The sequence below is a fragment of the Netta rufina genome, assembly GCF_964035555.1.
Source record: "Netta rufina genome assembly, chromosome: 21".
Taxonomy (NCBI): domain Eukaryota; kingdom Metazoa; phylum Chordata; class Aves; order Anseriformes; family Anatidae; genus Netta; species Netta rufina.
In genome coordinates this window covers 1,347,961-1,369,563 of record NC_140145.1, presented here as the reverse complement: position 1 = coordinate 1,369,563, position 21,603 = coordinate 1,347,961, and the positions used below count along the sequence as shown (strand labels likewise).

Below are 21,603 nucleotides of genomic sequence, written 5' to 3'. Positions count from 1 at the left end.
GCTGGGGCTCTACGTTAGGCCTTTTAGGCTGAAAATAAAGTCCCTTTCTCCCAGAAAATGGAAGAGGCCGGGGATTGGGATGATGGGAAGCCATCCTAGGTGACCTCTGCAGCCAGTGGGTCCCAGGCTGGTGGGGTGGCTCCAGCAAGTGTTACCATCCCCGTGGATGTCTGCACCAGGGACTCACAGCGACCATCGCACTACCATTCCTGCCCATCCACTGCCATTCCCAGCTCTGTGGGAGTGTTTGGGCTCCCCACTTCCATCCCCCTCCCAGTAAAGGATGGGCACGAACCAGGAGCTCTCAAAGCCTCCAAACCCAAGGAGCACCCAGAGCCCCACAGCTCAGGAGCCCCCATGGTGGGCAGCACATGTTGTCCCCATGTACTCCAAGGTGCACACACACAACGTTCCCAGGGCTGGCCACAGACTGGCCAAGCACCGGCAGGGTTTCAATGCTGGAAGACAAACAGGCAAAACACCCGGCGTCACCCACGCCGCCCCAGGTGCTCTCGGGTGGCCCCGGGGCGCGGGGCCATGCCAGCACACCCCTCCCGCCGTCCCACGTCCCGGCTGGCGCCCGCCACCTCCTTCCTGCTCGGCGCGGCCGGTCGGACAGGAGCAGCACCCGGTGCCGGTCCCAATGCCTGGGGCCCTGCAATAGCGTGGGGCGGCCCCGCTGCCACGCCTGGCGCCGTGAAGGCATCTCACCTTCGAGGCACCCGCTGTCACCTCCAGGGGTCTCCCGGTGGCCCAGGAGGGGAACACAGCCGTGGCAGGGAGGCCAAGGCTGGACCAGGGGCAAAGAGAGCGGCTGGCCCCAGGCCCCAGCCCGGGGGAGGCTGGCACTGTCCCTCCAGAGACCAGATTTTGGGGTGTTTGAGGCTAGTGTTCTCCAGATGTGGGGTCCACAGTGGAGGCCCCACAGGCTGCCCCGCCACTGAGGCCAGAGGATAAAGACAACGGAGCACAGCGGGGTCCGAGCAGCTGCCGTTTAATGTGGGATGGCTGCGACACGGGAGCCGGCACTGCCACAGCCAGGGGTGCCGTGAGCCCCCCCCCGGGCCACCCCAGCTCCTGCCCCACAGCAGGGGTGAGAAGCCCGGTGCAGAGCCCCGCACACCGCCCGCTCCCCTCCCGCCTCCCCGACCGGTTCTCCCAGCCCAGCCGCTGCCTTCCCACTCCCAGGATAATGATGCCCGCGCCCCGGGGAGCTGCCGAGAGAAATTCCACGCGCATAGAGCTACACAAAAATGCCGAAAGTAGGTCAAAGTAAAACTACAAGGCACAGGGGGTCAGAGCACCCCAGCCACCCCTCAAGACCGTGCCGGGGTTTGCTGAGTCACCACGTCCCCTGACCATGTGGGATGGGTTTGCTGTCCTCGCTGCCCCGTGGTGATCTAAGGACACGTCCTGGGGTTTTCCCGGCCTTCGCAGTGGCGTTTGGGTGAGTCCCCCGGCCAGAGCCGGAGCCGTGTGTCACCCGCGGGACAGGCACCCTGCAGCGTTCAGGGCCGTGCCACGGCATGGCACACCCCGATACCGGCAGCTGGGGCTCCTTCACCAAGGAGATGTTGCAGCTGCCCCCGAGCCGCGGGGGGGAGCAGGGCAGGCAGCCAGGACAGCAGCGTTTTGTTCCCCGTCCCGGACGGGATTAAAGAACCAGCTTCAATCCACAGACGAACAAAGGCAGCTCTGTCTGCCCTCCCTCACACCAGCCCCTCCGCGCCGCCCCGGCACCCGGCCCCAACCCAGCCCCCCGTGGGGCCGTGGGGTGCCCTGGGGGCATCCCCCCAGGATTCACCCGTGGCGGCTGGCTGGGCGCAGCAGGGCAGTGGTGGGTCCGGGTGGGAGAGGCGCCAGGACGCGTGCAGGGTGCTGGGAGCGGCTCCTAGACGTAGTTGCTGGCCGGCAGCGAGCGGGACGCCGTGTACTTGGCAGAGTAGGGCTTCTCGCCCCGCGGCGGGCAGGTGCAGCACAGGATGCCCCCCCCCAGCAGCAGTAGCGCGGAGGCCGCCCAGCCCACGTAGAGGGACGAGCCCAGGTCCCGCTTCTGGGACTCGGCAACCAGCGGGTTGTAGAAGTCCCGGATGATGGAGTTGGCCGACCAAGAGATGGGGATGAGGATCAGCACACCGGCAATGATGAAGGTGACACCGGAGAGGATCATGACCTTGGCCTTGGCAGTCTCGTCCTCCACGCAGTTGGTGCACTTGCCGCCAGCAACAGCGAGCAGGGTGCCCAGCACGGCCAGCACGATGGCCACCACCACCAGTGCGCGGGCGGCCTGCAGGTCCTGCGGCAGCGCCAGCAGGGAGTCGTACACCCGGCACTGCATCTGCCCCGTGCTCTGCACCACGCAGTTCATCCACAGCCCTTCCCAGATGATCTGTGCCACCACGATGTTGTTGCCCACAAAAGCCGTCTCCCGCCACATGGGCAGCGCGCAGCAGAGGATGGAGGCCAGCCAGCCGATGACAGAGAGAGCGATGCCCAGCACCTGCAGCCCCATGGAGGCCATCGCTTGCCGGCGCGTGCCTGCTGCCGCCGCGCAGTGCCGCCCGCCAGGACCATGGCGGGCGTTATATGCCCTCGCCGAGGGAGGAGCCATCCCGCCGGCACCGGACGAAGGGGTAAAACCAGTTTCCCGGGATTCCTCCTCTCGCATTTCTCCCCACAGCCATGACACCTAATATCCCTGCTGCTCCCACGGTGGCCAGGATGAGGCCACCCAGGTGCAGGATCGCAGCCACATGCTGCCCGTGGGCAGACGGGGAGATGCCCAGGTAGGGCCAGAGCTGGCCCTGCAGCTCAGCCTGGGGTGCTGTAGGGGAATAGACAGCATCCGGGATGGGGATTTCTCCGCCGTCACTCCCAGCCCCTTCTTCTACATGACCAGGATGGATGCCTCCATGCATCTGTGCCCCAGTTTCCCCCCAGTGGCTGCTCCTGCCCCTGTCTGCCATAGGCCCCATGCCAGGGAGCAGCAGCTGTGCCAGCCCTGCTGCTGGGCTCCGCGCCGGGCAGGGCACAAGCGGCTCTTGTTTGTTCCTTGGCGTCTGATGAGCGCTTCCCATCCCTCCATTTGGCCTCAGGCAGGAGGTGCCACCGCCCGCCGCCGAGACCCACAAACCGGTCGGAGCTGCTGCTGGCTTGCCGCGGAGCAGAGATGGCGCTGCCTGGGGCGAGGCAAGGGGCAGACCCCAAAGCCCTGATCACCGTCCCACAGCCGGCATTCACATAGCAGCCCCTGGCCCCAGCCTGGGCTTAGCTGGACCAGGCACATGGTACTGAGACACCAGGATCATTCTGCAACCACCCCAAAGTGCCTGGGTGCCACGGCAGCACCGAGTGGGGACTGGGGTGCTGAGCACAGCAGGCCACATGGTGCTGGGGGCATTTCGGCACAGCCAGCTGTGCCCACTGGTGGACACCAATACTTTGGGCTCTGCCTGACCTCTCCCCTTTTAATCCCCAGCCCCTGCACACATCTCCTGCCTATCCCCTCCAAAGTCCCCCCCATCTTGTGCAGAGGCACAGCCTGAAGCCAGACAGCCTGCAAGGACAGACAGACAGGCAGTGCACCGTTCCCTCTCCAGCTTAATCTCTGGGAGAGATAACACGGCCTGAGACTATCTTTGTTTTTCCAAGCACAGGCACTGGGTGGATAAGGTATCAGGAAAGCCCCGTGGGGCTGCGTTGGGGGTGGAAGAGCCAGCCCCCACCAGGTGCTGCATCCTCTAACCTGCCAAGAAGCGGGATGGTGGCTTGCTGATATGATATAATTGCTTGTGCTAATTGTTCAGCATGATGGGCTCTTGAGCCACCTCTGACCATGCTGGGGCATTTCTGGGCACTTGTATGGACAAGGCTCCTGCTCTAACACACAGCTCCACTCACAATGGAACAAGCCGTGGCCATGGCCAGGAGGTGACAGCAGCCTTGTGGTCCATGCAGAGTGGTGCCACGAGGATGCCACCAGCACTGGGGCTGGGGACACAGGTGTCCATGCAGGCAGGGCAGAGCCCAGGCACTCAGGGACACTTGGGTCTTGCTGCAGAGCCCTCGTCCGATCCGTGTGCTGTTTCAGGGGAGCCACTCAGATGCTGGGCTCCGCCAGGGTGCTCCCGTGTCTGTCTGTCCATCTGGAGCACCCACATTGCTGGCATACCAGAGCACCCACCCTCAAGCCAAAGGGCCGAGCGCCACGGTCAGGGCTCCCTTTAATCAGCGGGGCGGCGGCAGGGACCAGAGCATCCCCCGGCCGGGGCACCCTTCCAGGGATGCAGCACCAGGGCCAAATCCTGCCCCAGGCTGGATGTGGCTTCGCTGCCCAGCCGGCTGCTCTAACCACACCGTCATTTGGGGTTGGAGGCAGGCGCGCACACATGCGTGCGCACACCTCATTGCACAACCTTGGCCCATGTGGGACGTGTCCCCACAGGTGCCTCCGGGCTGGGGACAAATGGCAAGGTGGGGAGCGGGACATTGCCACGCGCAGCGCATCCAGCGCCTGCACTGAGACAGGCACGGGGCAGCTCGCCCTCACCCTCGGAGCCAAAGCAGGCGCCAGCGTGGCCGTTTGACAGCTGATTACTGTAATTAAAGCCAGAATGTGACATGTCCTCAAAATGGTGTCTGTCACCAAGAAACAGCCCTCGTGCCCTTCCTCACGTCCCCCAGCCAACACAGCCAGCCCCGTGTCCCCAGCACTGCCACGGAGGCCAGCAGGACACACGGACACAGGGCTCAGCGGGGAGCAGCGGAGCTGACCCCTGCAGCAGTGTCCCACCTCACACTGCGCCAGAGGATGCCACCCGACTGGGGACACAGCCTAGCTTCAGGGAACTCCTCCAGACCAAATCGGGGTGCTCAGTCCATCCTGGGGTTTTGTCTGGCACCAATTGAGTGTGGTTGCCTTGCCCCGAATCCCATGGGATTCGCAGGTCAGGGGGGACTGAGCTGCTGTCCTCATTCCAGTGCACCCCAAAGGGCTTGGAGAGGGCAGAGCTCACCTCCCATGGTGGCTTAGAAAATGCTCCCCATGGATGCCCCTTGCTGCGGCAGGACAGAGACGTGCTGCATCCCTGTGCAGCCACCTTGGGGCAGGGACAGGGGACCAGGCATTAAACCTGCAGTCACTGCAGTGCTCAGCGCTGGTGGCACAGAGGGACTGGCACAGTCCCTGACCTTGTGCCAGGCAGAGGACACCCTACAGGGACAGGGCTGGCAGATGTCCCTGTGTGGATCACGCGTAGCAATTCCCCCTCTCCCTTGCCCCCGCATTCACTCCCAGTGCAAGACCTCACCGCACCAGCACCACAAATACCTCTAGGTCCCAAAAAGACAGGCGGAGGGGAGCCGGGCAGGGCCGGGAGCTGCAGCGGAGCTGGTGCAGAGCTGAGCAGCCTCTCCCCAGGGCGCACACGGGGCGGTGAGGGATTAGTTACCCACATGCCGCCACGCTCATTGGAGACTCAATGTTCCCAAAAAGTTCTTGCCTGACATAAACTCCCTGACTGACTGAAATGTGCACAGTAAGGTTGTTTTCCTCTACCTGAAAGCAAAGGTTTATTAACTCGCACAGCCCAGACACTCATGGAAAGCACCGTGCAAGGGAGCTGCGGCCAGAAACAGGACCTTTAGTCTCAAGTCACCGAGAAAATAAAATCCCTATGCGTTCGCTGAGTAAAAAAAGCAGCCAAAAATGGGCAAAAGCACTGGCGAGTCAAAGGGACGTGTGAGCTGATGGTCACATGCTGGGAAGGGGACACCTCTGATGTGGCATGGCAGGTGTAAGGGGGGGTCCGCACATGGGTGAAGTTTGGGGGGGGTCGTGCCCTCAGTAAAGCCTGGGCAAGACAAGGAACCGCTCAGAGCGCATAGGGGTAGGGGTGTCCCGGGTGTGCTGAGATTCAGAGTGGCTGGGGTGTGCCACCAGCCCCCTGCCAGGCCCCACCGGCCAGTGCCCCGCGGCCCCGGCACCCTGCGTGCCGTGCTGCCGGCAGCCCCGTCCCCGCCCCGCCGCCAGACAGAGCTGCCATTGATGCTGGAGCCGCCTTACCTGCTCCCCGCCGCCGCCGAAGGGGCTTCAACAATGGGACGCCTGTGTGCCCTGGCCGGGGCAGATCCTGCAGCCCCGCGCCTGAAATATAAGCAGGCGAGGCAGCACTCACCGCCCCAGCACCGCTGCCCCAGGGGGGAAGGCGCCGGCCCCGCCGCGACCACAACCAGGGGGAACACCCCAAGCCCCGCGCTGGCCACACCGTGCACGTGAGCGGGATGCGGCCCCGCAGTGCCCGGGGCAGTTTCTGCTGTCACCTCCTGCTGTCACCTGCCCTGCGGCAGCTGGAGCTCCTGTCCAGTGCGAGATACACATGGGGACAGGAATGGGGACAGGTCCCCTGGACCACCTGCGGTGGCTGTCCCCCTGCCAGTGTAGGTGCTTGTGGAGAAGGGCCACCACCACAGTGATGCTCACACACCCCTCAGTCTGGCCTTCACTCAGGGTCACGTCTGTCCCCATGTCACCATGCGTCCCCCCCTTGTTCCCACCACAGGGACCCGCTGCAGGTGATGCACCCCCTCACTTCCCAGCAGCAAGGGGAGAGAAGAGGGGCTTCAGGCACATCTGGGACCCCGCAGGGATGCCAGCCCCCTCAGCTGTTTTGGGTAAACACCAGCAAGCCAATTCCTTGCCACAGGAATGCATCCCAAAGTGAGCAGCGGCCAGCACCCCGAAACCCCGGTGATTTGCCCCTTCCTCCGCCGTGAGTCAGGCAGCCACCACTGCCCCAGGCCAGCAGCGCAGCGCGAGCACAGCCTGTACTTTGGGCAGTTTGGGATGACAAGATGGGGAGGCAGCGCGGCGCGTGGGGGCTGATTGTAGGGCCAGGAGACCCGTCACCCTGGTCCTGACCCGGTGGCCCCAGCCCCACAGCTCTGCGAGGGGTATCCCCCTGCCCCACGGCCCTGACCTAGGTGTTTCCCCTGCACCTGCGCAGCCGTGCGTGCACCGCTGGGTGCTTGTTTGCGCACACACCGCCGGCATGCGCATGCGTGTGTGTGCGCGTGCACCTGCCTGTGAGTACTTTTGCTCCTCGTTGTGCCTGCGCTGCCTGGCGCGTGCACCCAGGGCTGTGTCCGGGGCACATTCCCCCGTGGGTGTGTGCACTTGTGAAGGTAGCTGTGCGTGTGCACAGGTGTGTCAAGCACCCATGTGAGCACGTCTGAGTGTCAGTGAGTTTGTGATTCTGTGTATGTGTCTGTGTGTGTGTGTACCTGTGCGTGTCTGTCTGCGCATGTGCTTGTGTACCTCTGCGTCCATCTGTCTGTCTGTGGCTTTGTGTGTGTGTGTGTGTCTGTGTGCCTTTGACTGTCCGTGTCTGTCTGTCTGCCTCTGTGTGTCCGTCTGTCTGTGCAGCCATGTGTCTGTGCATCCCAGCCAGCAGGGGGTGCGTGTGTTTGGGTGTGTGTGCATTGTCCCCCGCGCAGCCTGCACCTGTGCACCCCTGCATGCCGGGGCCGCAGCCGGCAGAGCTTTGCACTGCCAGCACCTGGCTGTGTGTCCCCGGGGTGCCCCAGCCCTGTCACCACTGCCACCTGCCCGGGGACATGCCCGTCTGTGCTGTGCTTTGTCACCCCGAGGGCTGGGACCCCCAGCAGCACCTCACCAGGTGCAAGCCCCTTTGCGTGCTGCTTGCACAGAACCCCCCAGCACCCCGGGTACCCGGCCCAGCCACCAACACCAGCACGCCGTGGGGTGCCATGGGGTGCCGTGGGGTGCTGTGGGGTGGCAGGCTGACCCTGCTGCATAAGGGGTGTCAGGGTGCCACGGGGTGGTGGAGGTCAGGCACAGGGTGCCACGGCACAGCACAGTGCCAGAGGCACCCAGGCACAGGCCACTGGGGTGCCGTGGGGTGGCAGGAGCTGACCCAGCCAGACTGGGGGTGTCGGGGTGCTGCGGGAAACAGCTGGGTCAGGGCCCCCTGCCTTTGGGGTCCTGGCTACTGGAGCAGGAGGGGTTGTGATGCGGCACAGGCTGCCAGCACCCGCTGCGCACCGCGCTCTTGAGTAGTTAATGAGTTGTAGGGGGGCCCTCGGCAGCGGCCAGGAACAGGCTGGAGCAAGCCCGCGGGCACTCGCTCGGCTGCAGAGGAGGGGGCAAGCGCATTCCTGGGGTGGGGGGCTGGAAATACCTGCAGCACTCTGGTCAAACAGCCGTGCAAGTGCTGGGGGAGCCGCACGCACAGCAGCACCCCACTGCCTTGGGGTGGCTCTTTTTGGGGACAGTGAGCCCCAGGATGTGACTGCTTATGGGGCGACCACGCCTGGGCAGCCGGCCCGTGCCTGCCTTGTTTTTCTGTCGCCGGTTGCTACTCAGCCAGGCCTGCCAGGTGGATGGGGTGACGCTGCCAGAGTGTTACGTGCTCTGTCTGCTTCCTTCAAGGACAAAACATTTGAGCAGGATGAGTAAAGAGGTTTATCACCTGGCCAGGGATCCCAATGGGCACACCCAGCCCAGCACGTCCCACGTTACACAAGGGGGATTGGGGGCTCAGGACAGGGGGATGGGTGGAGACGGGGGCTGTGTGGGGTCGGGGCTGTGTGGGGACTGCCAACATGGGGTGCGTTGTGGCGAGGCAAAGGGGCTGCACTTTGCACGGTGATGCAAAGGTGCCTGAGTGCACCCTGCTCTCACTGAGCCACAATGAGATAAGAGGCAATCTGCAAGCGGATAAAAACCCCAACAAGGCTGTAATCTTAAATAAACTCCCTTCCTTTTGGACACTATGTTAAACGTGAGATCTGATAAGGTGCTCCAGAAATACAACAGACTGTGACCTACAGCATCCCTGCTGAAGAGGCTGGGCTGCGGGAGTGACGGCTCCCACCCGTGCCGTGCCGTGCCGTATCATGTCATGCTGCCTGGTATAGGGGCCCGGGCTAGGATCTGGCCATGGCCATGTCCAGCATGTAAGCACAGACGAAGGATTTCCAGGAATTTCCAGGCCCTGCTGCCTTTAGGAAGGGTTGTGAAGGGGCAGTGGTGGATGTGGGCTCCCCAAAAGGCACCGAGGTGCAGGGTGGGCAGCAGGGCTGGCACTCAGAGCCCATGGACGTACACCACAGCCCATCCAGCTCCTTGTCCAGGCTTTCCAGTGCCACGCTGTGGTCTCCAGATTGCACCCATCCAGACCCACGCCCCGAAACTAGGCCTCTGCCGGCAGTGGCCATCTCAGGTGGCTTCTCCCCCTCCCTCCCCTGCACCAGCGCCATCTCTGCAAACAAAGGGGAGGGTGTGGGACGCTGCGACCGAGCCAGTGGCGAGGAGCGTCCGGCAGTGAAACCCCACCCCGGGCGGGCGCTGAGCGAGCGCAGCCCGGCCCCGGCCCCGCCAGCCCTTATAAGCGCAGGTGCACCCAGGTGTAAGCCGATCCCCAAGGCTGCAGCGGCGAGCGGAGCCCGGGGTGGTTTCGGTCAGTGGGTTCCTTTCTGCCATCGCCTGGGGCGCGCTGAGCCGGACACCATGTCTATGGGGCTGGAGATCGGTGGGGTGGCCCTGTCGGTGCTGGGCTGGCTGTGCAGCATCATCTGCTGCGCGCTGCCCATGTGGCGGGTGTCGGCCTTCATCGGCAACAACATCGTGACGGCGCAGATCATCTGGGAAGGGCTGTGGATGAACTGCGTGGTGCAGAGCACGGGCCAGATGCAGTGCAAGGTGTATGACTCCATGTTGGCGCTGCCGCAGGACCTGCAGGCCGCCCGTGCCCTCCTGGTGGTGGCCATCGTGCTGGCCGTGCTGGGCCTGATGGTGGCCATCGTGGGCGCCCAGTGCACCCGCTGCGTGGAGGACGAGACCACCAAGGCCAAGATCACCATCGTCTCCGGCGTCATCTTCCTGCTCTCTGGCATCATGACCCTCATCCCCGTCTCCTGGTCGGCCAACACCATCATCCGGGATTTCTACAACCCGCTGGTGCTTGAATCGCAGAAGAGGGAGCTGGGCACGTCCCTCTACGTGGGCTGGGCGGCCGCCGCTCTTCTGCTCTTCGGGGGGTCCCTGCTCTGCTGCTCCTGCCCCCCCAAAGATGAGAGGTACGCGCCCAGCAAGGTGGCCTACTCCGCCCCACGCTCCGCCGTCACCAGCTACGACAAGAGGAACTATGTGTGAGCCCCCGTTCCCCCGCCCCGGCCCCCCGAGGGGCTCGGCCACCCGCACCCCCACCTCCAGCCCCATCCAGCGGGATCGGCGCCGCCAGGGACCCTCTGCCCCGCGGGCCGGGGAGAGACCCCATCCCCGAGGGCACCCCGACCCCGGCGAGAGCGGGCAGAGGTGGGGGGCGATGGGGGGGGGCAACGGGAGAGGTCCAGGGGTCAGGGCTGGGCCGCGGGAGCGGGAGCCGGGCGGGCGGCTGTGTAAATACAGACGGTTTCGTGTAAACAGAGCCAGTTTCGGGTTGCCAGGAGAGCTCTTCGCATGAGCGCCAGGAGGAAGCGGCGGTGCCCCCGTGCCCTGCCCCGCCAGCCCCCGGCCCCCCGGCCCCCCCGCCGGCCAGGCGCTTTCTCTCCCTGTTACGCGTGGTCTGTACGAGTTACATTTGTCAATAAACGTGTCCTGTTTTGGTAGCTGCGTGTCCTTGGGGCAGCTCTCCTCAGCTGGATGTAGGGGGGGACATGTGGGGTGGGAGCCATCTGCGGGACAACAGCTTCAGCCCCACGGGCTGAAAGTGTGGAGCTAATTAGCACAATTAAGGAAGAAAATGCCAGCCCCGGAGCCAGGATGGATAGGAACCCACCGCAGCCAGGACCATCTCTTTGTCCTCTCAGACAGGGGCGTGAGCACAGAGCTGTCCCCATGCCAGGAGCCACCCCACTGGGAATGGAGCCCACCAGGGGCACCGGGGACGCCCCCCCTGGCCCCGCAGGAGCAGCAGCGTCCACACAGCACCAGATCTGGGGACATGCAACTCCCAAGTCCCATCCTGTGCCCCAGCCCCTCCTTGCTTTCTTTCCCCCTCTGGCTCCCTCCCAACCCATGGGACTGCCCTTCTGGGGTCTGGTGGTCCCGGGGAGGGCTGCTCTCCCCCCCACACACACTTTTGAGGGTACTGCTGGCAGCGGGTGGGTCTGCAGACACCCAAGCAGCCGTTCACATCCTGCTGCTGACACTCCCTGCCCGCTCAGTACAAAGTCTGGCTCTCCGGAGGGGAAGACGGGCTCTTTCCCCCCCAGCAAAGGCTGGGGTGAGGCCGCATTGCACAACCGCCCGTACCGCCTGTTCCCAGCCGGCGGCATGGCTCGGCTCGGCTCGGCCCCACAGAGCCCCCGCCTTCCCACCACGCTCCAGCGAGCAGGGACAAAGCCGCAGGTGCATCGCCCCGTCCCGCGCGGGGCCGCCGGCTGCTGCCGCCTCTCGCCCCTTCCCCGGCCCACCGGGGACGTCCTGCGGCCACCGCTTGGAAAAGCGCTGCCCAGAGGCAGGGCAGAGCAGGCGGTTTCGCCACTCCTGGTCCGACACCCCCGTGGGCAGGCCGAGCCCACGGCGATCTGCAAGGCTCCGGTTCCCCGGCCCCACCTGGCCCCCGATAAGGATCGGCCGCGCTGCGGAGCGGAGCAGCCCAGCTGGGGCCGGCCCGGGGCTCCCGGGGACAGCGGGGCGCTGGCACGCGGGGCCTGCGGGCAGGCGGTGACCTTGCTGCCTGCAGGCGGAGGCCGGCAGCGAGCACAAGGAGGCCTTTGAGGGACGCGGCCCCCCCCGGTGTCAGCTCTCCCCTCGCTGGCTCTGCGACAAAGGCTGCGCTGCAGGGCCGGGATGCCCGGTGCGGCGAGGCGCTGCCTCCGTTCACCCGAGCGTGGCTGCGGGGCACCGACGTGCACCCACGTGCTGCCTGCTGCGGCGGCTGCGTCCTGCACAGCACAGCACGCGTCCCCTCGGGGCGCCATGGGGAGCAGGGTGCGGGCAGCACCACGCAGGCCTGGGGGAGTCCCTGGGATGGCAGAGGTCTGGGGGCAGCACCGCACATCCTCGGTCCCAGGTCCCAGATGGGGTTGGAGCCCCACGGGGACAGGGACAGGGACGGGGACAGGGACAGGGACAGCTGCCTGCATGGGGCCGGGCGTCGGACGGGCAGTGTGCGGGGACACGCGGTGTGATGTGGGGACAACGGGGGGACACGGTGACACACCATGGTGCGCGGTGACACACACACGGTGACACACACACACACACACGGTCACACACACACACACACACACACACACACTCTCACACACACACACACACACGGTCACACACACACACACACACTCACACACACACACTCACACACACACACGGTCACACACACACACACACACACTCACACACACACACACACGGTGACGAGGCCCCGTTCTCCGAGGCCCGCTCCCGGCGCTGAGTCACGGCGCCGCCGCCCCCTCCTGCCGCCAGGGGGCGCGCGCGGGCAGCGGCGGGGGCGGGGCCGCCGCTTGTGCGTCACGTCCCGCGCGCCGCCCGCCGCCGCCGCCGCCATGCTCCGCCGCCTGCCTCGCCGCCCCCTCCCGCCGCCGCCCGCCGCCCGCTCCGCCGTGACGTAAGGGCCCGCCCGCGCGCGGGGCGAGGGAAGGAGGGAGGGCGGGGCCCCGCCAGGAGGGGCGGGGCTTCGCCCACCGCTTGTCCCCGCCCCCTCGCCGTATGACCCCGCCCCCTGCCCGCGGTGCGCGCCTCTCAGGGCCTGGGGTCGCGCGTGGCCCCGCCCCCTGGCCGCGTGCCAGCACTGCCCGCGGGAGGGGCACCCCCGGCCCCCGCCCCCTTCCCGCCCCTCTAGGCCCCGCCCCTTCGCGGCCCCACCCCTCTTTGCCCCTCCCCCTTCGCCCCGCCCTGACCGCCCCCCCCCCCCCCCGCAGGGCCGTGCCCCTGTCCCACGCGGCGCTGGGTCCCGCGGGGCCGCGGCCGCCCCTGGTGCTGCTGCACGGGCTGTTCGGCAGCCGCGGCAGCCTGCAGACGGTGGCCAACGCGCTGGCACGACGCAGCGGCAGGCAGGTGAGGCCGGGACCCGGGACGGGGGGGACGGGGAGGCCGCGGCGGCGCCGGGCGATGCCCCGGGGCTCGGGGCCGCGGCCGCCTGTGGTGCCGGTGCCGGGGGTGACGGGGCGCTGCCCGGCAGGTGCTGACGCTGGACGCCCGCAACCACGGCAGCAGCCCCCACAGCCCGGTGATGACCTACGAAGCCATGAGCCTGGACGTGCAGCAGCTCCTGGCCCGCCTGGGCGTCCCCAAGTGCATCCTGCTGGGACACAGCATGGGCGGCAAGACGGCCATGGCGCTGGCCTTGCAGCGGGTTGGCGGGCGCCTGAGGCCGGTGGCGGGAGCGGGCCGGGTGGCGGGACGCTGTGGGAAGGGGGTGGCGACCGCGAGGTGGGGGGTGACACCCGAGGGAACTCGGGGACGGGCACGCGGAGCTCTGCGCTGGGGCAGGAGGAGGCTGGAAGCCTTCGAGGAGCCTTGCCGGGAGCCCTGCGCCTGGCCCCGCCACGCAGAGCGGGGCTGGGAGGTCTCGGCTCGCGTCCAATGTGCCCCGCTTGTGTCCCCAGCCAGACCTGGTGGAGCGCCTTATCTCCGTAGACATCAGCCCTGTCTCAACCACGCTCGTCTCCGAGTTCTCTGCCTACGTCTCCGCCATGAAGTCAGTGAACATCCCGGCTGGTCTGTCCCGCTCTGCAGCCCGCCAGCTGGCTGACAGTCAGCTGAGTCCAGTGGTCCAGGTGGGAAGTCCTTCTGCTGGAATGGGGCTTCTGCTCCTGGCCCGTCCCTGGGACACTGGGCTTTAGGACCACAGTCGCTGCTGGGCTCTTCCCTCTCCTGCTAGCTCGGTGCTGGCCTGTGCAGCTGGGCCGCCAGGGCACTGGGGGACTTGGCACACGGAGCCTGTGAGGCATGCGGGGTGGGCTGGAGGGGACAACGCAAGGTGCCAGCACATCCTGAGGGCGCGTTGCTCTCACTGATGAGCGTGTTACCCACCAGCACGTTCCCCTTTTGTGGCAGCACCCGCAGCTGAGGCAGTTCCTTCTCACCAACCTGGTGGAGGTGGAGGGCCACTATGTCTGGCGTGTGAACCTGGAGGCTATCTCCCACCACTTGGAAGATATCATGAGCTTTCCTGTATTCCACAAGCCGTACCCTGGCCCTACACTCTTTTTGGGAGGATCCAACTCACCCTATATCAGGTGGGACTGGAAAGAAGTCTGTGGCTTGACCCCTCGTGATCCTCTGCAGCTGCTGAGGGTGCGAGGAAGTCCCAGGAGGGGGGAGGTCCTGGAGTGAGCCCTGTGCCTCCAGCAGCCGGTGACACCAGCATGCTGGAGAGCGAGGAGGAACCTGGGGGCAGCCCCAGGCCTTCCTAGCAGTGAAGGGAGATGTGGTCAGAGCTGGGCTAGCCCTCTGCTTGGGGAGTGTGAGGGCAGACATCTGGACAGGCCTCTGACCACACCTCCCACCTTGTGTTCACTCGTCCTGCAGTTCCAAAGACTACCCAGAGATCCAGCGCCTCTTTCCCAAGGCAGATATCCAGTTCATCGAAGGTGCAGGTCACATAGTCCATCAAGATAAATTTGAAGACTTCATCACCACTGTCCTCAATTTCCTGCCACCACCGTAGCACTGGGGACCAGGGTTTCTGCAAACATTGTGTGAGACCTGAGGAGCCCTGGGCAGTAGTGCAGGGCTCCTGGGCTCTGGGCAGAGGGGCTCATCCTGGACCAGCTGCCCCCTTCGCAGTCCTAGGACTTCTGCCATCCCCGCACACATGGAGCCAGAGCTGAGACACATTTCCATGCCCATCCCTCTGAGTTCTCCTGCAAGCTCTCTGGGACACTGGTGGCACTGGCCCAGGCCGCAGCCTGCCTGCACTGCGGTGTTTCAGACACTAGGAGGAGGCAGGAGGGTCTTCTCCTTCCTTACTGCCAGACCACCTGGTAGTGGAGCTGCAGAACTTGCAATAAACCTGACTCCATGCCAAGGTAGAGAACGGTTTGGATGTGGCTATGGAGGAGAACGGGAGCAGTGGTGGGCACAGGAATGGGCTCTGGCTTGCCTGAAGGGACGCTGGTGGGACTGGGGCATTAGACATGGGTTTAAGGAACCCTCATGGCTCCCAGAGGGAATCACATCCTTCCTCCACCTCCAGGCAGTGTGAGGACATGGAGGGAGCTGCCTCCTGAGAAAGGCAACGCTGTGGGCCTGCAAGGAAGGACCAGTGGGAACACGGACACCCACCCTGCTTTGGGCTTGGTGGCCTGGGTAAGGGAAGGCTTTGCATTCACTTTCTTTCCTGAGGGACTCAGCCAAAGGAGACGGAAACCTGGAGAGCATGCAGACTCTGGGCAGAAACTCGAGATGCCGAGGGACAGCAGGGCATGAGGCAGCTCTGTTGTTGCATCCCCCTCGTGCCAGAAAATACAAACCATAGCTCTTGCACAACTCGGGTAAGGACTAGAGGAGACGCTGTCATAGAATCACAGAATTTCACAGAATCACAGAATTTCTAGGTTGGAAGAGACCTCAATATCATTGAGTCCAACCTCTGACCTAACGCTAACAGTCCCCACTAAACCATATCCCTAAGCTCTACATCTAAACATCTTTTGAAGACTTCCAGGGATGGTGACTCCACCACTTCCCTGGGCAGCCTGTTCCAATGCCTCACAACCCTTTCAGTAAAGAAGTTCTTCCTAACATCTAACCTAAAATATCCAAATTGGAAGGGACCCGCAAGGATCATCAAGTCCAGCTCCTGGGTCCTGGTGTCCCAGTGGTGCAGAGAGCAGATACACACTGAGCAGTCGGGGGCCTCCAGGAGGGCAGCCCCAGGCAACATGTGCCCAGCCACCCCCAGGGTGGGCACCCCCTCTGATTTCCACCCTCCCACCTTGCTCACAGTGGCCGCAGGAACGCAACACAACAGCAGCTACTGCTGGCCATAGTGACCATCCACCCACCACAGGCTAGAGGCAAAGAAGAGGTGCTGTCTGATGTTAAAAACCCTTTATTAGATGACAGGTAGAGTCAGAGACAGGGTGGAAGTGGCTGTCGGAGATCTGTCACTGCTGGGGAGATGCTTCACAGGCTCTGCTTGACTAACATCTCTTCACCGTTGCCATGTTTGCATTCAGTGCTCTACTGACAGGCATCCGCTGCTCCCTGGCAAGACTTTGCTCAGGGGTTGCAGGCCACAAAAGGAAAGGAGAGGAGACCATGGACTATTTTATTCCGGTCTGAGGTTGCCTAGAGGAAAGGGCAAAAAGAACTGGTTCAGAGATTGTTCTCTGTAGAAACACACAGTTCTTGGCCTTTACTCCAAGGACAGAAAAGGAAATTTTCCTTAAGTGCATTGCTCTGAAGCGGAGCTGAGTTTCCCTTGAGTTTGAGTCTTCTACTGTATCACTCCCAAATTCAAACACTTTCTCTGTCCATGGCTTTTTTTTTTTTTAAACCCATCGGAGAACATTAGACCAAGACGCCCCCCTGAAACAGGTGCCCAAGGAAGTTGTTTTGGTAGCCTGTATCTCCTGTAGCCAGCTGGGAGATGGGGAGCAAGTCAGGCCAGTGCCTGGCACCTACTACCAGTACTCATGTCCTTTGGACATACAGCCTAAGCTGTGTGGTCTGAAGCCAGGAGAGATGGGGAATTTATCCCTGCTCCTGCCCTCTGACAAGATTACCAGGTTTGGGCCACAGAGAAAAGGCTGCTGTAGAAGTGTGAGGTGAAGATACTCACGGCAGGCAGATCAGTGGCCTGGGAAGAGATAGAACTTTCTGAGCATTGTAGTCCTTTCTTGTGTTGGCAACTGCTTAGGGAAGTCTTCAAAGGAACGTTGGACCTGGGGTGAGAGAATGGGGAGAAATGAGGACACTCCCTTCCCAGCATGGGAACACCGTAGGGAATCAGGAGGCATTCCCAGGAAGGTGTCTGGTGGCACAAGGGGTGCCATGGGCTGCACCAACACTCCAGGTTCTCACACACCCACCACACAGCATGATGCTGATACCCCTGGAGATCCAGCTGATTTTCCAGGCCAAACCAGAGCGCCTGGGCCCCTTTCCTCAGGAGTTTGCTCCTGAGGCCTGCAGAGGAACAGCCTGCCCTGGCCAGAGCTCTGCTTGGAGCTGGGCCCTGCTCCCAGAGCAGTATCTCTAACCACTGCGTAGCTGCATCTGCGTTTGACTGCAGAGCCTCACCTTTCGGAACAACTCCTGCAAGTCACTGTTAAAGGCATGGCTTCGAAACTGCTCTACCAGTCTCTGGATAAAAATGGAGCCTGTTACTGGGCTTCTCCAGGAGATGGTATCTGGGGAGACAAGAAATGCCAAGTGTCATTTCCCTGGTGTTCTCCACTGCCACAGTGATTAACACTGGGTGCTACAGCAGGAAACAGGGTCACCTTCTCTGGGATATTTGTATTTGGCCTATCTGACCTGCAGGATAAAGAATGGAAAAAGGACAGAGCATTCCAGGGAGGCTGGCTGTGATATATCCTCCTCAAGCCTCTCTGTCCACCCTGCTGCCAGCCACACTCCTGATGTGTGCCAGCTGGCATGGCCTGGAGCCATCTGACCAAGCCAGACTCCCTGCAGGAGACAGCTGTCCCCAGCCAGTCGCTGCGGTGAGATAAATGGGCTGGGGAAGGTGTGCGGGCAGAGCTGGTGAGGAGGCTGGGGTGAGGGCAGGCAGCCAGGCAGGCTTCCCTTCTGGGGAGCATTGCAGCACCAGGGTGCCTAGTGCATGGGTGAGAGCAGCCCCAGCTCAGAGTGTGCCAGGAGGGCACAAAGCTCCAGCCCTGGTGCCGCTCACCCAGACAGGGCTCAGGGCCTGGCACAGCCATGTACCCTGGCATCAGGGCACATTGCCCTCTCCAGAGGCTGCTCCAACCCCAGGGCAGTGCGTGCCAGAACACCCGATGGAGAGGACCCCCAGGCAACCTACCCCAAGGAGGTGGTGTGGAATAGACCCATGGCACGGGGAATGGCAATCCTGTCCCCCTCACCTCCCCTCAGACAGGAGAACTATCTCCCAGGAATTGCTTACCAGGTGTGGAGGAATATAAAGTGGCAAAATCACTCTCCAGGTGAATTAATCCGAGTTTTCTACATTGCTGTTTTACAGCGTTCATGCTGTCTGAGCTGAGAGCAGGCATCTCGGAGATGGCCGAGTCAGACACCAGCACCGCCCCACTGTTGTCTAGGAAGATAGGGCCAGCCATCAGTAGTGGGGTGCCCCAACCTCACCCCGTGCTTGGGGCAGACTTGCCCTGGGAGAGCCTGTCTGGCTTGCTCACCTGACAGGCACCCCATAGTGGGAACTCACCTCCACGGCAGGACTGGATAATAACCACCTTGGGTTTGCCAATCAGTGCCTTGCAGTGCTTGTTGTTGAAGTTCTTGTATATGGTGTCAAGGGAAAGGATGTCTGTGGTCTCATCTCTGCTCTTGGTTCCGCAGAGCCCAGTCCTACGTCCGTGGGACATGAACACCAGGAAGGTGCTGTCAGAGGTCAAATGATCTTTGTGACCTGCAAAATCCTTCATGACCACGTCCATCTCCTGCAAGCCACAAGGCAGAAGGAGCATCATACTCCTGTAATCAGCTGTGTGGAGATCCAGCCACCAGCTGTCAACAGGAGCCAGGGACAGAATTGTTCCCATGGTGCCTGAGATCCCCCAAAGCCATGTCTACTCTGAGCCCCCCATGACCATTGCACACGAGGGTCTCCACACCATTTGTGGGGCCAGTGCCAGCTGCTTTGTACAGTCCTTTACCTGGGAAGTTAAGTTTTCATGGAAGTCCACCCTGTAGCCCAGCCCCTCCAGCAGCTTCGTCATTTCCTTCACATCCACTTCAGCCCCCTCTCGCTGGCTGAGGTACTCAAACTCTGTGTTGCAGATGAGCAGAGCCCTACGGGTTCGTGTCTCCCGTGGCAAGAGTATGGGATAGATCTGTGAGGAGGGAGGGAGGTGGTGCTCAGCTGTGGGTGGATGAAGGGGAATTTTCTTGGGAACAGTGCGGAGAAGGCCCACGGACACAGCATCCACACCTCCCTTTCTCTGGGAGATCACCCCAGAGCTCCTGCTCCTGGGCCAGGGAGGACCCTTAGTAGCCCTCGCCCACTCTGGTGGGCAGCAGGTCTGTGCTCTGGCCCTCCTCTCATCTCCTCCACCCACAGCACCTGATTTCCCTCTGCTTCCTGGATGCGCTGGTACTCGCTTAGGGAGCACTGCCGGATCCACTGCTGGCCCTGGATGCTAACGGGGGGCTGCACACCAGGGGACCCTGTAAACACAAACTCCCACGGTTACACGGGGAAGGACAAGCAGGGGCTGTCACAGGGCATGAGTGGGCAAGCAGAACCAGACTCTGCCACACAGGTGTCCCTGTTCAGTCCCACAGGGGACAGCCCCCCAAGAGCCTTGTCATCGCTGCATGGCAACGGGGACCCACTGCCACAGCACAGTGACACTGGGAACTCCCAGCTGCTCCCATGTCTCCCTCCAGCACCCTGCAGGAGGCGCCCAGCACCTCATCATGGCTGGGGCAGGCCACAGCCCCGTGTCTCTCACCCGAGCCAGTGGCCAGACCCAGCTGCTCCACCAAGGTGTGATCATGCTTCCTGAGGCTGTCGATGAAGATCTGGCTGGCCTTGGAGCCCTTCAGGCGCACAGCATCAATGAGGCAACGGGCCTTGTCACCTGTCACTGCATTGCCTTCTTGCACCTCATCCACTTCTCCCTGGCTCAGCACCTTGTGGGCCAGGAGGTCATCCAGAAGCTTCGAGATCACCGGCTTCCGCACACGCTCCACGAAGTCCGCGCGCACCCTCAGCAGCTCCTGGTCTGCAGGGTGGCCACGTCAACACCCAGAGCCCCCGCAGGCCACAGCTCCACCGCCCTCCCCAGCCGTCCCCTCTTTCCCATCTCTTCCCTCAGCGCTCCCCCCTCGCGCTCCCGAGGGTGTCCCCACCGCCCCACAGCTTTTCCACCAGCCCCGGGCGCTTCCCGGGCCGCCCCCCGCCTCTCCCCGCTACCGCACAGCCGCGGAAAGCGCCCCGGGGGGACGCGTCCCTGGCACGGGGCCTCGCCCGGCTCCCCAGCCCGCACGCTGCCGGGCGCTGCGGTGCCCCGGGCCCAGCGGGCAGGCAGGGCCGCACTCACCCGCCATCCCCCTGCAGCCGCCCGGGCTGAGGAAACCGAAAGCAAACGCGCCCCAAACGCTCCCGCCCCGCTTCCTGCCTGGAGCCCTGACGCGGCCCGCCCGAGCCCCGCCGCCCAGCAGCGCCCCGGCCGCTCCCCGCCGCGCACAGCCCCAGCAACCCCAGGGCCCCGCCGCCGCCCGCAGCCCGCAGCCCAACGCCTCCCCTCGGCTCGGGAGGGGGCCCCGCGGCCCTGCCACCGGCAGCAGCCCCCGGGCCGGGCACAAGCGGCCACAGCACCGGGACCCCCAGCCCCCGGGGGCCGAGCGCGGCCCGCCCTGAGGTGAAGGCCTGGCCGCGCGCTGATTGGCTGCGGCGGGACGCGCTGTGATTTCTCATTGGGCGCCGCGCGCCGCGCCCCGCCCCTCCCCGCGCGCCGCGCCCCGTCACGGGATAGGCTTGCGGGCGAGCAGAAGGGCGGGGCCCGGCGGCCGGCTCGGCGCTGGGCGGGGACGCGTTCCGCTCGCTCATTGGCCGGCCGTGCCGGCGGCGCCGGGCGCTGATTGGCGGCGCCGGGCGGGGCGGTGGGGGCAGGGCGGGGAGCTGCACGCGGCACGGGCGGGAGCGGCGCGCGCCGACACAGGTGAGGGCCCGGGGGGGGGCGGGGGGGGGCTCCGGGGGCCGGGGCCGGGGCCGGGGCCGGGGCCGGGGCCGGGGCCGGGGCCGGGGCAGGGGCAGGGGCAGGGGCAGGGGCAGGGGCAGGGGCAGGGGCAGGGGCAGGCCTCCTCCCTCCCTCCTCCCTCCCGGGGCAGGCCGCCGGCAGATCTCGCCCCGTGCCCGGGCGGCTCCGTGCCCTGCCCGTGCCCTGCCCGTTCCCTGCTGGCCCTGCCTCGCCCGCGGTTCTCCGCTCGGCCGGGGCTGCTCAGAGCCGCCCTGGTCCCGGCGGCGGGGCCGATGCCCGCAGGGTGCCCGTCCCGGTGCCTGAGCGGGGCCGGGCCCGTCCCTGTGGCCGGGGGGCTCCTGCCGCCAGCCTCCCCGAGGCGCTGCTGTTGGCGAGGCGGAGCTGCCCCCGCCCCCCGCGGCCTGTCCTGAGAGGGAGGGGCGGCCTCGGGAAGCGGCCGGTCGGTAACGAAAAGGGGCCGGAGGTAAAACGAGCTCGTTCCCCGGGCGCGCGTGGGGTTGAACGGGACGAGCGCGTGGGGTTGTGTCGGAAGTCACTGAGTGACGCCTGGCAAGAAAATCCAGCGGCGTAAACTGACCTGGAGTAGTTTCACACGGGAGGAAGGTGAGCGGGAAAACATCTCCATGCTGTGTACCTGCACAGGCTCCCAGGGTGAATACGTCCCGAGGAATCCATAACTGGCAAACAACGACAAACAAAAGTTTGTGCCTTTTTCTTCCGTCCTTGCTGGCCCACCCT

At 64.3% G+C, this 21,603-nt stretch overlaps 5 protein-coding genes across 5 annotated transcripts in view; 3 read left to right on the top strand and 2 right to left on the bottom strand.

Moving 5' to 3' along the window:
• Positions 1-1,891: 1,891 nt before the first annotated feature.
• On the bottom strand, positions 1,892-2,521 carry LOC311217385 (claudin-4-like; the record flags this gene model as incomplete). Its single annotated transcript, XM_084299401.1, has 1 exon — positions 1,892-2,521. The coding sequence occupies one exon, from the start codon at positions 2,519-2,521 to the stop codon at positions 1,892-1,894; it is 630 nt and encodes a 209-aa protein (XP_084155527.1).
• Positions 2,522-9,529: 7,008 nt separating this feature from the next.
• On the top strand, positions 9,530-10,174 carry CLDN3 (claudin 3; the record flags this gene model as incomplete). The annotated part of the gene is made up of 1 exon (XM_084299963.1): positions 9,530-10,174. The coding sequence occupies one exon, from the start codon at positions 9,530-9,532 to the stop codon at positions 10,172-10,174; it is 645 nt and encodes a 214-aa protein (XP_084156089.1).
• A 2,351-nt stretch (positions 10,175-12,525) lies between these two features.
• On the top strand, positions 12,526-15,003 carry ABHD11 (abhydrolase domain containing 11). Its single transcript, XM_084299470.1, has 6 exons — positions 12,526-12,596; positions 12,910-13,045; positions 13,170-13,343; positions 13,597-13,767; positions 14,048-14,229; positions 14,522-15,003. The coding sequence occupies exons 1-6, from the start codon at positions 12,535-12,537 to the stop codon at positions 14,658-14,660; spliced, it is 864 nt and encodes a 287-aa protein (XP_084155596.1). The 5' UTR covers positions 12,526-12,534; the 3' UTR covers positions 14,661-15,003.
• A 1,049-nt stretch (positions 15,004-16,052) lies between these two features.
• LOC311217713 (caspase-1-like) lies at positions 16,053-20,263 on the bottom strand. The gene is made up of 9 exons (XM_084299968.1): positions 20,206-20,263; positions 19,615-19,887; positions 19,224-19,327; positions 18,817-18,993; positions 18,366-18,600; positions 18,087-18,239; positions 17,240-17,349; positions 16,779-16,881; positions 16,053-16,285 (listed from the first exon to the last, which is right to left on the bottom strand). Exons 1-8 carry the CDS (start codon positions 20,210-20,212, stop codon positions 16,789-16,791), a joined length of 1,152 nt encoding a protein of 383 aa, XP_084156094.1. The 5' UTR covers positions 20,213-20,263; the 3' UTR covers positions 16,053-16,285; positions 16,779-16,788.
• A 511-nt stretch (positions 20,264-20,774) lies between these two features.
• The window catches only part of MTMR4 (myotubularin related protein 4), a 53,101-nt gene continuing 52,272 nt past the window's right edge, over positions 20,775-21,603 (top strand). Inside the window, exon 1 of the mRNA XM_084299364.1 lies at positions 20,775-20,826. The gene's annotated coding sequence lies outside the window, so the exon portion shown is untranslated. The remainder of the gene's footprint in view (positions 20,827-21,603) is intronic.